General features: G+C 43.7%; 1 protein-coding gene and 1 long non-coding RNA gene across 15 annotated transcripts in view; one reads left to right on the top strand and one right to left on the bottom strand.

Annotated features, from left to right (window-relative positions):
* Positions 1 to 14,771, top strand: part of FGGY (FGGY carbohydrate kinase domain containing) — a 260,805-nt gene that overhangs the window by 60,688 nt on the left and 185,346 nt on the right. For 10 of the 13 annotated variants that reach the window (XR_003092036.1, XR_003092037.1, XR_003092034.1 and 7 more), the window contains exon 1: positions 11,078 to 11,199. The exons of 1 other annotated variant lie outside the window; for it this stretch is intronic. Coding sequence is in view for 5 of the 12 variants with exons in the window: in XM_025193138.1 (XP_025048923.1) it covers positions 11,168 to 11,199 (32 nt within the window). In the remaining 7 variants the exon portion in view is untranslated. Of the gene's footprint in view, positions 1 to 8,247; positions 8,373 to 11,077; positions 11,200 to 12,749; positions 13,206 to 14,771 lie in introns of those variants that run through there. 2 more of the 13 variants (XM_025193139.1, XM_025193141.1) reach the window with 2 other exon arrangements.
* The window catches only part of LOC112548228, a 33,363-nt gene continuing 29,894 nt past the window's right edge, over positions 11,303 to 14,771 (bottom strand). The window contains exon 3 of one of the 2 annotated variants that reach the window (XR_003092040.1): positions 11,303 to 12,713. This is a non-coding gene — a long non-coding RNA (uncharacterized LOC112548228). The remainder of the gene's footprint in view (positions 12,714 to 14,771) is intronic. The other variant, XR_003092041.1, reaches the window with a different exon arrangement.

Below are 14,771 nucleotides of genomic sequence, written 5' to 3'. Positions count from 1 at the left end.
GTAGGGAAGAGCTCCAAACCTAACTGGATGAATAACCATCTAAAAATAATATTAGGAGTAAGTACAGAGCCAACAAGGAATGAAAAAAATGGATAGATCAGCAAAGAAAGTGTCCTGGAGGTTGGACAGTTTAAAGGTAATAAGAGAACTGCCAAAAGGCAAGATAAGTTACATTACAAAGGAAATTAAAGCAACCGTCAAAGGTTTTTTGGCCATATGAAGAAAGAGAAACTGGAGTAATGACACAGAAAGAGAGGGGTTAAGATTAATATAGGCAGCCTAGGTACCTACAAGATAATCTAGGTGGGGTAAACACCAAATGAATAGTTAGCTTCATATTCAATAAGGAGGAGGATGTAGAACTTGGGGGCAAAGGCAGCATTGCTAATGAGAGTGAGCGTATGGAAATGGAAAAAATTTAGTGTGTTAAAGTTGGAGGAAGTCAGATGATCTCTATTCCTGAATTCTGTAAAAACTGGTATGTAAAACTGCAAGTCCAGTTGCAAGGATTTTTAATAAATCTCAGTTCATACTGGTGAGGCCTTGCCTTTCCGAATGAATCCAGTTTTGCATACCATACTTCAAGAAAGACATGGGCAACCTGAAGAAAGTGTTTGGAGGAGAGAAACAAAAACTATTAGAGGTCTAGAAAACATGACTTATAAGGAGATATTGAAAGAACTAGGGCTGTTTAGTCTGGAAAAAAAATACCCGGGAGAGATTTGATAATCAAATATAAAATATTTTCAAAAATACAATGGGTAACTATGAAGAGAAGGATAATTAACTGTTCTCTGTAACTGCAAGGGCCAGGACAAGAAGTAATGCTCTTAACTTTCAACAGTGGAAATTTAGGTTGGATATTAGGAAGACCTTCCTAAGTGTGAGGGTAGTTAAGCACTGGAACAGATTCCCTCGAGGTTTAGAAGAGGATGATCCTGTCTTGAGCAGCAGATCAGACAAATGGCCTAGCGAGGTCACTTCCAGCCTTATTCTTCTATGATTCTACCTGCAATTAAGAAAGGGAAGAAATGTATTCTTGAAACTACAGACCTGTTTGTCAAAACTCAATAGTACGTAAGGTTTTAGAACAAATTTGAAAGGGAAGAATAATTAAAAAGATGAAGAAAGAAGGAAAATGGGATAAAATACAACATGGGTTTACTAGAGGTAGATCATGGTTGACTAATCTGCTCTTTCTTTGATAGGCTAACTTATTTTCTTGACAAGTAGAATGTGGATAGATTTAATTTGTAAAGCATTTGATAACAGGGCCACGTAAGAAAGAAAGAAATAATCTGGAGAAGATAGGGTTGGGTACAAGTCTTCTCAGCTGGGTTAAGGAGGAAATGACAACAAGAAGCTTTTAAGTTGGCGTGGGATTAATAGTGGAGTTCCTGAAAAAAAGGGTCTTGCTCCCGATTTTTATCCAGTATTTCATTAGTAACCTTCACACAAAAAATAAGCATGTGCTTACATAATTTGCTGATGGCATGAAGTTGGGAAGTGTATAGGATTGGAATTTCGTACAGGAGGAAGTGAAAGCCCATGAAGGTGAGGTAGTAGAAAGGGGATGAAATGTAGTGGTACAAACTACAAGCTTATGCATGTAGGGACAAATAATAATGTCTGCTGTAAACTGTGGAGAAGTCGCTCCGTAAGATCTCATATAGAATATTGCATACACTTCTGGTAACCCACATTTAAGAAAGATGAATTTGAAGTGAAATGGGTACAGGATGATGGGGGGATGGAGAACCTGTTTTATGAGAGGTGATGAAAACAGCATGGCATGTTTAGCCTAGCAAAACAAAGGAGGCTACGAGATATGATGACTGTTTATGGATGCATTCGGGGGCCGATAAATGCCAGGGTGGGGGAAGGCCTGTTTAAACTAAAGGAAAACAGTGGCAGAAGAAATATTGGGTATAAACCAAGGCTCAGAGTTACAAGAGTGAGACTATGGAACAGTCTGCCGGCAGAGGTACTGGGGGTAGGAACAAGGGTTTATGACGTGGTGGCCAAGGTAGTAAGAGTCAAAGAGGTCTCTCTCAGGCCTATTTCCCTATGTTTCAGTTTGCCATTTTTAATCTAAAGAAAACGTTGCGACATACCAACAATCAAAATGTTTCATTTTGCTTTACTGAAATGATTCATTTTGAGTCAATGAATATTAAACTGCATTTCCCCTTCGTAGCACACTGCTGGATGAGAGTTGCAAGCTGGGAGCCCGAGGCTCCCAAACTTCCTTATGGTCCAGGCTCACATAAATATGCTCAGTCATGCATACCATCAGGCTTGGGTAGAGGGCTATCTGCATCGCATTACAGGAGAGACAGATCTCCCGAGAACTCATGTCCAGACCTAGAAGATGATGAGTAACATGAATTGTTACTTAAGGCAATGCATTCAGTTTTATTAAACCAATTCAAAACAGCATTTTCAGGCCAGTTAAGCTAAATATTTTGATTTACTTTATGATGACTTTTCTGTTATAAATGCTGATTTTTTTTTTTCCCATCTGAATTGAGATTTTTCCCAAAGAAAATTTGGCTTTTGTAGAAACCACATTTTCTGTCAGAAAATCATTCTAGCGGAAAATTCCTGTCCAGCTCGAACGTTAAGTGACTAACAAAGGTCACAAAATGATTCAGTGTCAAAGCTGGAATAGAAGCCACAACTCCAGACCACTAACCCTGTGCTCTAACCACAAGACAGCACTCATCTTTCCATGAGCAGTATTTCTGTCTCAACCAAAATGGGAAAATTTGGAGAGTTTCTAGCGTTTGATTGCAAGGTTGTTGGGTTTTTTTGTTTTGTTTTTTTGCCACAGAAGCCAGATAATAATGGAGGCAAATTAACAGTGGCTCCTTGGGGGTCTTCTGGGCTCATAGACTCCAGGGTTTTCATGCACTGCTCGGTGTATCGCTGGTTCAGTGACGTACACTACTCTAGGACTGGCCAACCTATGTCATGCAAACGGTCCGAGCAGCCTCTCCGCGTGGCCTGTGGCAGATGGGGGAGGTGGCAGGCAGCACCGTGGCAGATAGGAAAGGAAGCAGAGCAGCAGACTGGGCAGGGGTAGCGGATCAGAGTGACCTTTGGGTCTAATTTGTGGCACATCTGCCAAGAAGGCTGCCCCCATCTCTATGCAGGAGTGGATCTGAGGGATGCACTGCACACACCCCTTTTGTAGTCTAAGACCACCCGCCTGGCAGTGGCATTTCTCCTTAGGCAGCAGTGAGAGCATCAAGCAGCTTCGTGGCTCATTCAAATCACCGTGCTCCTGTCCAAACTCTTCGTGTGAGCCCCCTCCCGCCTGTTGGGACCTGGATGTGGCACTGCCCAGGCTGGCCCCTGTTCCTGGGCATGGAGCTCCTCCAGCACAGCGGGGTTTCTTCTGTCCACGAAACTTGCACAGGAGAAGGTGGGGGTAGCGCTGAGCTCCCTGCCACAGCGCTGGGCAGGGACCCTCCAGGCTGAGGTCTCCCAGTGGTGCCACCCCCGAGCCCGAGCTGTAACGGGAGCAGAGGAGTCCTCCTCCCCACCACTGTGGCTGGATGGGGCCACCTCTCCCTGCTGCCCCATGCAACTGCACCCAGAGCGGGGCCCAGCCCGGACAAGTAAGTGACTCACCAGCATGAGTCACTGGCTGCAACCCATCCTCCCCCTGCCTGCCATGCCAAGGACAGGCTGGCTGGGTCCTGGGCCCAGCATGCAGGGCCTCAGGTCAGCCCGACCACGGGCCTCAGGCATGGAGGGTGGGAGGGAAGGAGGCTCCTTAGTGCTCAGGCTGCAGGATGCCATAGACCCGCTCTGCCCTCCTCTGTCCAGCCTCATTGACCAGAGATGTTTGTTTTACTGCTTTCTGACAGCCGGACGCTTGGCGTGTAGGACTCGCCCATAAATGTGACAGGGCCGGGGTTTTCAGCCCCCCCTCCCTGTTGTGTGAATTTAAGACACGATTTGATCTGCTCCCACCTGAAATGAGTTGGCCATGGGTCGTGTCCTCAGAGGGCCCTGGACCCCAGCCACTCCTGGGGGTTGGCTGCAGCTGGAACGGGGTTGCTGGGAAGTGCTGGAGACCTTATAGGATTGCACTTAGGACAGAGCGAGGCCATGTGCTGCTGCAGGCTGGGGACTGCTGGCTGGGCACAGCTCTGCAGAAAAAGCCCTGTGGACAGTAAGCTGGATATGAGCCAGCAGTGTGCCCTTGTTGCCAAGAAGGCTAATGGTGTCCTGGGTTGCATTGATTGGAGCATTGGTGGCAGAGCAAAGGAAATTATTATTTCCCCTCTATTCAGCACTGGTGAGGCCACATCTAGAGTACTGTGTCCAGTTTTGGGTCCCCACTACAAAAAGGAGGTGGACACATTGGAAAGAGTCCACTGGAGGGAAAAATGGTTTAGGGACTGGGGCCCATGAATTCTGGGGAGAGGCTGAGGGAACTGGGTTTATTTAGTCTGCAGAAGAGGAGACTGAGGAGGGAATTAATGGCAGCCTTCAACTACCTGAAGGGTTGTTGCAAAGAGGATGGAGCTGAACTGTTCTCAGTGGGGGCAGATGACAGAACAAGGAGCAATGGGCTCAAGTTGTAGCAAGGGAAGTTTAGGCTAGATATTAGGAAAAACTTTCTGACAAGGAAGATACTAAAGCACTGGAACAGGCTACCCAGAGAGGTCATGATATCTCCAGCCTTGGAGGTCTTTAAGACACAGCTACACAAAGCTTTGGCTGGTTGGGGATGGTCCTGCCTTGAGCAAGGAGTTGGACTAGATGACCTCCTGAGGTTCCTTTACGACCCTATTTTGTTAATGATTCTATGATTGGGCACAGCCTAGCATCATTATCATTATTATTTTTATTAAGGAAAGGTAGTACAGAGCCCTGCTTCATATTCAGTTGCCTCTCCCAGATTTGTTTGTGGAGTTCAGATAACAGCAGTGGACGGTCTGAAGACCTGCAGAAGGGATATACATCTATGTGGTTTTGTTACTGGACCCACCAGGTCTTTGGGAAGATGAGGCCTCCCAGCATTGTGGTTCTTGCTTTAGGCTCTACCCCTATAGGATGTTCTTTTTCTTCAAACACAGCGGGGGACAGGGGGAAATCAGAGATGCTTCTGTCAAAGGCTTATTTAATAAAATTAGTCTGAGAGGCCAGTGGCTGGAGGCTGCTTAGAACAGGAAAATAAATGGGAATGGGATGAGAAGGACCTGATTGAAGAAAAAAGGGCTGTGAGACAGGATTTCCCCCAAAGCCCTAAAGGCGATCCCATTCGTTTTCTATTCTCATGCAGTCCCTGTCAAGGAAGACCATTTCTTCTAATTTAGAAAAAAAATGGTACTAAAATATAATGGAACTTTTAAGAGGGGTCTTGGATATCAATAGTTTCCTCTTTTACATGAGTATGTTTGGGAATATTGGGGGGGGGGATTCTTTCTATTTTCTTGCAAGTTTGGGGAGTCCTGATACTTATATATAGACAGCTGCCACCATTATAGCCTCTAAGAACCAGTTAGAAAGTTTACTTACAGAGTCAGTGCAGAAGTAAATAGCTACACCAGGACTTTCAGTATGGATCCTCATGGACATCTGCCTCCCCACCATGTGTTCTGTGTGGTGCTACAAGCACGAACGGGGAGGACGAGTGGTACCAAGCATGTTTGGAAAATCTGACCCCATGACAAGCACTGGAGAAATAATGATTCCCTCTCCAAGTGAGCAGCAAATCCTTATCCCTCACTCAGATTGTGCCTCCTAGGTAAGCCCTCGGTTTCTTCATGCTTCTTACCAGTTCCTCCCTTACAAACCCAATAATGTTGGGACTTTGTTTTTTTCCCTGTGTTGGGTTGGGGTTTGGATTCTAGACTATTTCAGGGCCCTAAGGCTTATGGAAGAGGATGAGAAAGGATTACATTGCCTATCCTGTTTTTGTAGCTTGGCTCTTTCTGGTGATCGGGCTTAGGATTTTATACTGCAATCCATCTCTGTAGTGGGAGTAACTCCATGTAAAATCAGTAGCATTAGTACAGTCCCTAATGGATTACATGGTTTTCCTCCCCTTTTTAGGATCCAAAAGGCAAACGCTGCTTGATGTAGGCTTTTTTATTATCTGAGAAGTCTAAAATTGGGTCAATGGGTTAAAGTGCCTGCTAGTGCTGTTAAGTATTGGTCTTTGATCTTCTCATCCTCTGAAGATCTTTTTCAGCTGGCGTTAGGCCACCAGTGTTGTGGTCTTAAAGTTCTTGTCTAATGAAGGGGAGAGCATTTGGGTTGATCACAGGAAGGTAGCTGAAAATCTATGGTTTCTTCATTGCCTTTGGTAGACAAGCTTATGTGAGGTCTTGCATGATATACGGTGTCTTGAGGAAGCCCGAGGGAACACAACTTGTGAAGACCCTGTCTTAGTATCGTCTGCATCCTATGCTGTTATGAGTGTTCATAGTTATTTGGGATCATCTCAAAGAAGACTCATAGGGAGATCGCAGACTTTATAAGAAGAGTAGTCATGAAGAAGAGACAAGGAGTGTATCACATTAGGTTCAGATAGGCCTTTGTGGTTTTCCCATCACCATTATGGGATTCTGATATAGAAAGAGAGGGAAGGGAGCTTGTTACACATGTACAGTGTAACCTGACATCTGATTTATGTCCTGAATACATGTTTCTCTAAAACTAGCCTAATGTACAACCTTGCTGCCTTTTAAGTAGTTGTGACAGGAACTTCAGGGCCAAGGTGTTAGAATTGCAGGTTGTCTAGCAGCCCAAATAAATGTTTAATTTTAAAATGACAAATTACTTGGGGCTGTCACTCTATCCAATTACTATGCAAGACTGAACAAGTACTGTATAGTAAACTTTGGAATTGGCTGCAGAAACACACTTGCTTCTGGGCTGAGTGTCTCAAAAGAAGTGGTTTACAGCATGTCTTTAAAAATTGATTGAAGAGTTGCATCTACTACTGGCCTCAGCTTTCCAGTGTCTGTCATGGGTAATTATAGATGGCTGGTTCAGATGTTGTTTAAATATTAGAGGCTTTCTGGGAAGTGCAGTGGATTTCAGCCAATATGCTAATTTTGATGTTTTGTCATATTATTGAATTGCAAACTTGGAACAAATAATTTTTATAGTGATTTGGTGATGTAATTAAATACTCAGGGCCAAACTCATCCTTGGCGTAACATATAGAGTGACCTCACTACAGTCTGAAGGTGACATGCTCAAGTTCTTAATCGGGGTCCTGGGCTTGCATGTCAAGCCCACGTCGAATCCCCTGTTGCTGTGGTACAGTTTCTCAACCTTTTAAGTAGCAAGTACCCCCTAACTTCTGAAAATGTTAATAAGTACCCCAACACTCAATTTTCCAGGGGATTTTATAGTTACAGACTAATGTGCATCATATGTTGGAAGAACGGCTGTGTAGATAAGGCCGTGATATGACAGATGTCTGATCTGGTGTGGGTAGGGTTGCCACCTTTTACACTAGGGGTGCACATCTCAAGTATGTACCTGGGCTACAGGTGATGTGTGCCAAAGCTAGGAGGGCTGAACAGCAAATTATTACTGGGGAATTTAATTTTTTTAATTGCACCAAATTTTTTGCCATAGTTTTAAGGGTGAGAGAGAAAGAAAAAGAAGGTGACGGAGAGAGAGTGTCGGGGTACCCACATACCCCCTGCCTGTGTCTCGCATACTCCCAGGGGTACACGTAGCACAGGTTGAGAAACTGTGCTGTGGTAGACTGCCACTAATACCCAAGATGCATAGTTTAAAGCTAACTTGAGTGTATCTGCATAAGCTTCAATCATAACTTGAGCAATATAGGCCCACCTGAGGTTCTCTTCAGTACATGATTTATGTCAGTCAGGCATCACTCTTTTTTCCCCCTCCTTTCTCATTCCCATTATAACAAAGAGGAAAACAAAAGCAGTGACCAGCTTAAATGTTAATGTTTATGTATCTGAGTGTCATAGCCACCTTGTTCTCTCTTTCCCCCTGCCTAGGCTAGGTTAGGATGGTCATGAAAGAGTCAACACTGCTACGGTAGACTGCTCCAGGGGGATCTCTGCATTGCTGGGGGTATGCTTGCCTCTTGTTGGCTATCCACACAGCTGTTGGAATCAGATCTCATGTAATTGTTGGATTGCACGGTTTCTGTTTTCACGTCATTAGTGGAAAAGAAAACAGCACCTCCTACCAGATCTCCAGGTACACAGTGATCCCACTGAGAATAGGTGTGGTTGCCAGCACTGCTGCAACAGCTTTCCTAAGCAAGGGCTCTGTTCTGGCATGGAGAGGTCAATGCTTTCGATGTCCAGTGCACCATGGAATTGTAGCTGTTGTTTTGTTAAAAGAGTTACATGAATTGGGTGAGTATTGGGGATGTTACAAGATTTCTAAAATCTGCTGTTAATCCACTGATTCCAATGGGCTCAGCATCAAGCACCTTGTTTATAAGTGACATTCAACCCCAACTGCCGCAAAGTTGCAGTTGGAAATATAGAGAAGTTCCTGTGTTGTCTCCCTTTGTCTCCTTGTGCTGGGCAGACCCACGTTTTCTTCGCAGGTCTCTGTTGTCTACCTTTTTCCTGCCAGTCCCTGCCTGCTGATCCGGAGAGAGCAGTTTTCTGCTCTCTCTCACGCTGGAGGGGGACAGGTAAAGAGATGCAGTTCACCCAAGAGCCAAGGCTTCATGGGTCATTTCTTACATGAGGAGGAGGCAAAGTGCGGTGGAGAAAGGACCAGAAGTCATGGAGCTGGAATGCATGCTTATAGTCCAGAAATGCAAACAACCTCTTTATTCATCACCATTTCGTCTTGGAGCGTCAGTGCCTTGGGAATTGCCTGGAGACTGAAGGGCTGCAAAGGCTTTTTTTTTCCTCCCCCTGAGCTAGCTTTCTGTAGGTGTGGCTCTGGCTCTGCTCAGCAGCTCTTCATTCCCACGACATCTTGCTGGCATGCTGTTTTTCCACACTGAGCACTGAGAGAGAAGTAGTTCCTCTCTTGGTTGCTGTACGCACCCTTGCTGGCTGTCTTGGGCAGCCACTGTGCAGGGTCTTCCCACCTGTCTGGGTCCTCTCGCTGTTGCTGTTCTGCATACCTACATTTATTATTTGCTGTTTGTTGTTCATATATGTTCATAGAAAGGCTTCAGGTATCCAATCAAGGAGCAGAATGATATAATCTGACTCACGAGTTCAGCCATGCAGCGCAGCCAGTGACTTGCAGCGAGCTGCTTGGAGACATCTCAGAGGCTGAGATGTATTTACCTGAATTATTCATTGACCAGTTGAGTGCAGCAAAGTGATTAGTACGGATTGGGGTGCGCTTCTGAATGAGCCATCGATGAAAAAGAAGGGCAAAATTTACAAGCAGTATTACTTCTATCACCACTATTATTATTTGCAGTGTATCTGATTTATTATTTGTATTATGATAGTACCAAGGGATAACTGGCATGAACCAGGAGCCTGTTGGTCAGCATTACCATGCACCTTGTATAAAAGCTCAAGACAAGAGCTGTCAGAACAAGAGCATCAGTCTCCTGCTATGCCACAGACTGGTTTAATTAATTATTCAGAAATTATTAGCTTTATTGTTCATTTGATAGAGTTGATTTTTGTTGACATCTGTCATGCTTACGTATCTGAGTTTTCTCTCACAAATCAGTGACTGAGTCTCTTTTCTCAGAAAAATAAAACCACTTTGCTTACTCAGTTGTGCTCTGCTGTGTTGCTTTTTGGTCATTTTGACAATTTACTTGGATGATGCTTTTGGTTTCAAAATCATGGAGGGGCCACATTTTGCTTTTAGTGATGCTAGTATAAATCAAGAATGCCTCAGACTTGCACCTTTGGGTATGAAAGCAGAGACGAATAGAAATAAAAAGATAAAAACATCAGTGCTCATTTAAATACATCTTGAGGGTTAGGAAGGAAAACAAAATTGAAGATCAGAAGACCACGTGGGTTTAGACTAGAGGTTATTTGTGAAGAGAGAAGGAAGCGGCGGGGTTTCTAATAGTCCAATAATCCAATTCTTGGTTCTGGTATGCAGCGATTTGTGTACTATATTATAAAGAAATTGTGGGGTGGAATAGGCAGGTGGTTAGAGTTTGAGACTGGGAATTTGGATGCCAGGATCTGGTGCATGACTGTTACTGAACTTGGAAAAGTCACTTCTTAGTTTCTTCTCATTCTCCCCATCCTTGTAGAGTGCATTGCTGTGGGAAAGGGCCATCAGAGCAAATAGTACTACCAGGGAATTTAAAAAAAACACTAGATTTTTTTTTTTTTTACTTTGAATAAAATAGCAATACAGTGATAAATAGCAACCTAGAGCAAGTGTTTGAGTGTTTCATTCTTTTCCTTGTCAGCATGGTTACAAACTCTAGAGCCCATGGAGTTTTTATGGGTGTACTTTTTCTCTTTTGACATTGAAGAATTGGAAAATAAGCCATTGCTCATAGGTTTATAGCACTGCCCCTTTGGCATTCAGGGCATTAATCACTATTAAAAGCAGTCCCCATCCCATTCCCTGCTCCCTACCTCCCCCTAAAAAACCCTCCCACCCTTCTGTTTGTTCCTTTGATCATGTCCCAACAGGAACCAAATATCCTGGAGAAGGAAATGGAATACATTGCCTTTAAGACGTGATCTGGACTGTTCTGCTACCATAGTTTGGCTTAGTGTATCACTAAAAACCTGTCAAAGTGCTGAATTTTCCTACCTGGCACAATGTTGTCAGAAACACTCCTTCCATTTTTTCCCTCTATGAGGGCTGTGATGTTGACATGCCGTTCTTGTTTAACGTAATGTTTAGATCCTTTCATATTAAGATTATGAAACCTAATTTGATGCCCTGCTAATCTTTTTTCCCCATAATCCCTAGAAAAGCACAGCTGCAGTACTAAAAACACACTATTTACACATGATCTCCGGGCTTGAACGGCCCGCAACGTTCCAAAGATCAAAGTTTGAAAGAGACGTGTCAATCCTTCCTAATTCCTAGTCTTTAAGCATATGACACCACCAAATCTGTACTTGCAGCTGATAAATATTTCTGCTGAGCACCAGTCTGCTCTGTGTGTGTATGTGTGTTTGTCTGTGTGTGCGCATGTGTGTGCATGTGGCGTCTCCTTGTACTGTAGCTTTATCAGAAGAGTATGTCTTGGCAATCTGATAACCATAAAGTAAGGTAAGACAAACTGAGCTTAGTACTGAGCTGTAACAAAATGATCGTCTGGCTTCTCAGCCATTCCTTTTAAAGTAAAACAAACAATGTTCAGGATTTTCTTTTTTCTTTTTTTAATGAAATATTTTTGCAAATGGCAGTCTCTATGTCTCTCTGTCTGTCTGTCTCTCTCTTTTTCACTGCTGATGTGGGAAAACTAACACATTTGTTTAAGGATAAACTGGGAAGTCTGTGGTTTCCAGTGCACACATTTTGAATAATATTTATACAGACTATTATTTAATGGACCATATAAATATTTATCATATGCTGCTGCCCTTTGATCATAAATACTTGTTTGAAAAGCTGGTCTGTCCCTGCTGCGATTCATGGAGGAGGAGGAGGCTATTGCTGCCCCAGTGCTCGGAGGGGGTTTTGGCTGGAGGTCCCATTACAGTGATTGTGATTTCAGAGTGCCACTGTCAAGTTTTGGGAGGTCCTTTCCTTTTATATCTGTTGTCCCCTTTTTTTTTTCTGCTTGCAAATTCAAAATAATAATAGTCCCCCGTGCCCTCCCCCCCTCCCCCAAATCAAAGCCTCCCATTCTGCAATGGGCAGTCCATCAAAGTGAAGGGTGGTCCATTTGGCTGCAGGGTGACACGCTTGGCATAGTTACAGGGTTGTTGCCAAATACCTCGCAGCCTCAGGGAATGACAAGGTACAAAGCTATCACCTGCTTGCAGTGAAAACCTCAGCCCAGTTTTTTCCTCTCCTTGCATGTGTGTTCAAGCAAAGACCTCTGCCTCCCCCATGCTCAGTTCAGAGAGGACAGTGTGGCCTCGGGGAAGCGGGGCTCCACAGCCAGGACCAGCTTGCACCCCAGCCTTGGAAGTTTTGTTTCCTTTTCAGTTTTGGTTTCTGTAGTTTATCGTACTTGCTGGTTATAAATATCATTCCCGAGGAAAAGACCTTTCTGACTGCGTTTCTCCTTTGCTGTGTCATACTCTGAGATTGCCCTGTTTTCCTGGGATCAAATGCATTGCAGAAACTCTCCCATGGCAGTGATGAATATAAAACGGAGCTCATAATCTCACGTCTGAGGCCGTGAATTGTGGTTTCAAAGTTCAGAGCCTGGAAGTTTGTACTGTGACCCGCTTGTGGCCTCAGATACATCTGGGGCTGTTATTATGGGTCCTGTTCTCAGTTTGGATCCCCTTCAGGTACTAAAGCATGTTTCAAATGGTGATGGAATACTTTGGTCAAGTCTTTTCTACAAATAACTCTGTCCAGGTTTGAGTTTTTCAGGGATTGTATTAGACTGTTGCACCAAGACCCCTGGCAGTGACGCTTGTGACCTAGAGATGACTGCTTTCTTGTGGATCCAGATGACAAGTTGGTTAAATCTCAAGTGAACTGTATTTCAGAAAAGCCCTTGGCATCCAGTGATGTTTGTGCAAGCGTATCAGATCGTGTTGCAGAGATGTTGTCCTCTGAACAACCTCCATGGCTCAGAATGTCTGCTTTGCTACAAGTGCTAGCTTGAAGGAAAAAAAAAAGCTGGTTAATGTTTAATTTTCTTTTTTTTTTATCGTAAGATGTGACATTGCTTCCCTAAAAAGTTGAATCAAGAGCCATTCCAGAAAGGAAGACTAGCTAAAAAAGGAGTTTGGGGTTTTGGAGTTCATTACCTGACTGTTTCTTGCTGGCTTTCAGTCAATTTTCAGAAAATCAAAACTGGAAAAAAGTATGGATGCAGAGCTTAAACACAGATGTACTCCCTGTATGCTCAGGCATTAGACCAAATGATATAAGAAGATGGACCCTAACATCATTACTGGCATTAGAGGCACGAGATGACAAAAATCACTTGTTCCATCAACTGCTAAGTGAAGACCTGAATAGATGGAGGCTTAAGAGGCGTTAAAGTTGTAAACCATTTATACGTGAAGCCCACGAGGGCCTGAAAGAGATTGGGGATTCTGAACCAAACCTATGGGCAGCTTAATGGAGTAGGCTGACTGCTGGGAAAGGTCAGACCTATTCCTACCAACCTATTCCTACCGTTTCTGATTTTGTTCCTACCAAACCTATTTTATACCAACACCAAACAAGTCCCGCATTGGGCACAACCTTGACAGAAATGCATGGGTCAAGCTGAACAGACTGAGATCTGGATACGGTTGCTTTAAAACAACACTGTCCAAGATAAACATCTTGGACAGCCCCCTTTGTGAATTCAATGTCCAGCAAACAGCACAATGCTTAATCAAAAGCAGCAATGTCCAAACGGGGCTTTACAAATGCCCGGACGGGGTAGATGGAACCTGCACATTGAGTGATTATACCAGATAGTGGTTTATAGATTTGGAAGTTGATATCTGATGCCATACAAAAAAAAAAACTTTCAGAAGTAAAACGGTGGCAGCAGCCTCGGCTGTAGTATATACTACTATATAAGCACATAAACAAGCTCACCCTCTCATGAGCAGCCAAACACACTCATTACTTTTGTTGCTTAGTAAGGGAAAAAAGGAAAGCAAATGTTCTATGGGTTGATTGGGTTCCAATTTTCAAATGCTTGTGGTGAGAATCCAATGCAAAGCCATAATTTTAAGTGCTGAGTAAAGATGTACTATGTAGCTTAATTCTCTAACATCTGTTAGATGTGCCCTCAGTGTACCAAAAAGCATTAATGATCTAAAATCAAGGACGCCACGTAAAGTAAAGGAATAACAATTAGGAGTAACTGCTTTCTGTGTGTGTGTAAGAGGGGAGAGAATATTTTCACTTTCTGTAATCTGAAAAATGTCAGAAATAGGCTTTTTTTCCTATCCCATAAAAATGAAATTCACTTAGTGGATTTTCTTGTGGTTCTTTCTTTTTTATGAGTCAGAGGCAGCACCTAAAGACGACAAAACAGGAAAATTCATAAGATAATATCAAGAACAGTTTATTTTATGCAATTTATTTAGAGTAATATTCCTAGCTAGTAGCTATCAGGTTTTGAAGTCAACTTTCTAAACTGATTGTTGGGAAATAAAGTATAACATTGAAATGAGAATGGGAAATAAAGTATAAAATTGGAATGGGAATGTTACCTTTTGCTGATAGTGCTTTATAACCCAGTGAACACTGGGGGAATAAGCAGGTTGTAGTATGTTGTAGTGGGCATCCCCAACTGGTAAATTATATCTATATATATATATATATATCTATATATATATATAAAAAGGACTTAGTCCATGTGTCTGTGTGGCTATCCCTGTGTCTTTCTGTCTGTCCATAATGCTCTTGGGGCATGGCTCCCAATGGGGCGTGGGTCTAGTCAGTGCTGTGTCAAGCATGCCCATCAAAACATGGATCCAGCAGAGTGGGCCAGGCGGATGCAGAGCAGGGGAGAAGGGAGGTGGGTGGTGTGGGGCTGGATGCAGTGTGGGAGGGGGGTGGTGCGTGGCTGGATGCAGAGCAGCGGCAGCGCAGGGTGCTGGGGTCAGCACAGTGGGGGAGGGGGGCACAGGGCCAGATGTGGAGCGGGGGGTGGGGTGGGATAGGGCTACACACAGCGGGGAAGGTGGTGTGGGGATGGACGTGGAGCT

This window comes from Alligator sinensis, unplaced genomic scaffold (assembly GCF_000455745.1).
Source record: "Alligator sinensis unplaced genomic scaffold, ASM45574v1 scaffold1559_1, whole genome shotgun sequence".
NCBI classification, from domain to species: Eukaryota; Metazoa; Chordata; order Crocodylia; family Alligatoridae; genus Alligator; species Alligator sinensis.
This window is presented reverse-complemented; position numbering and strand designations above follow the sequence as displayed.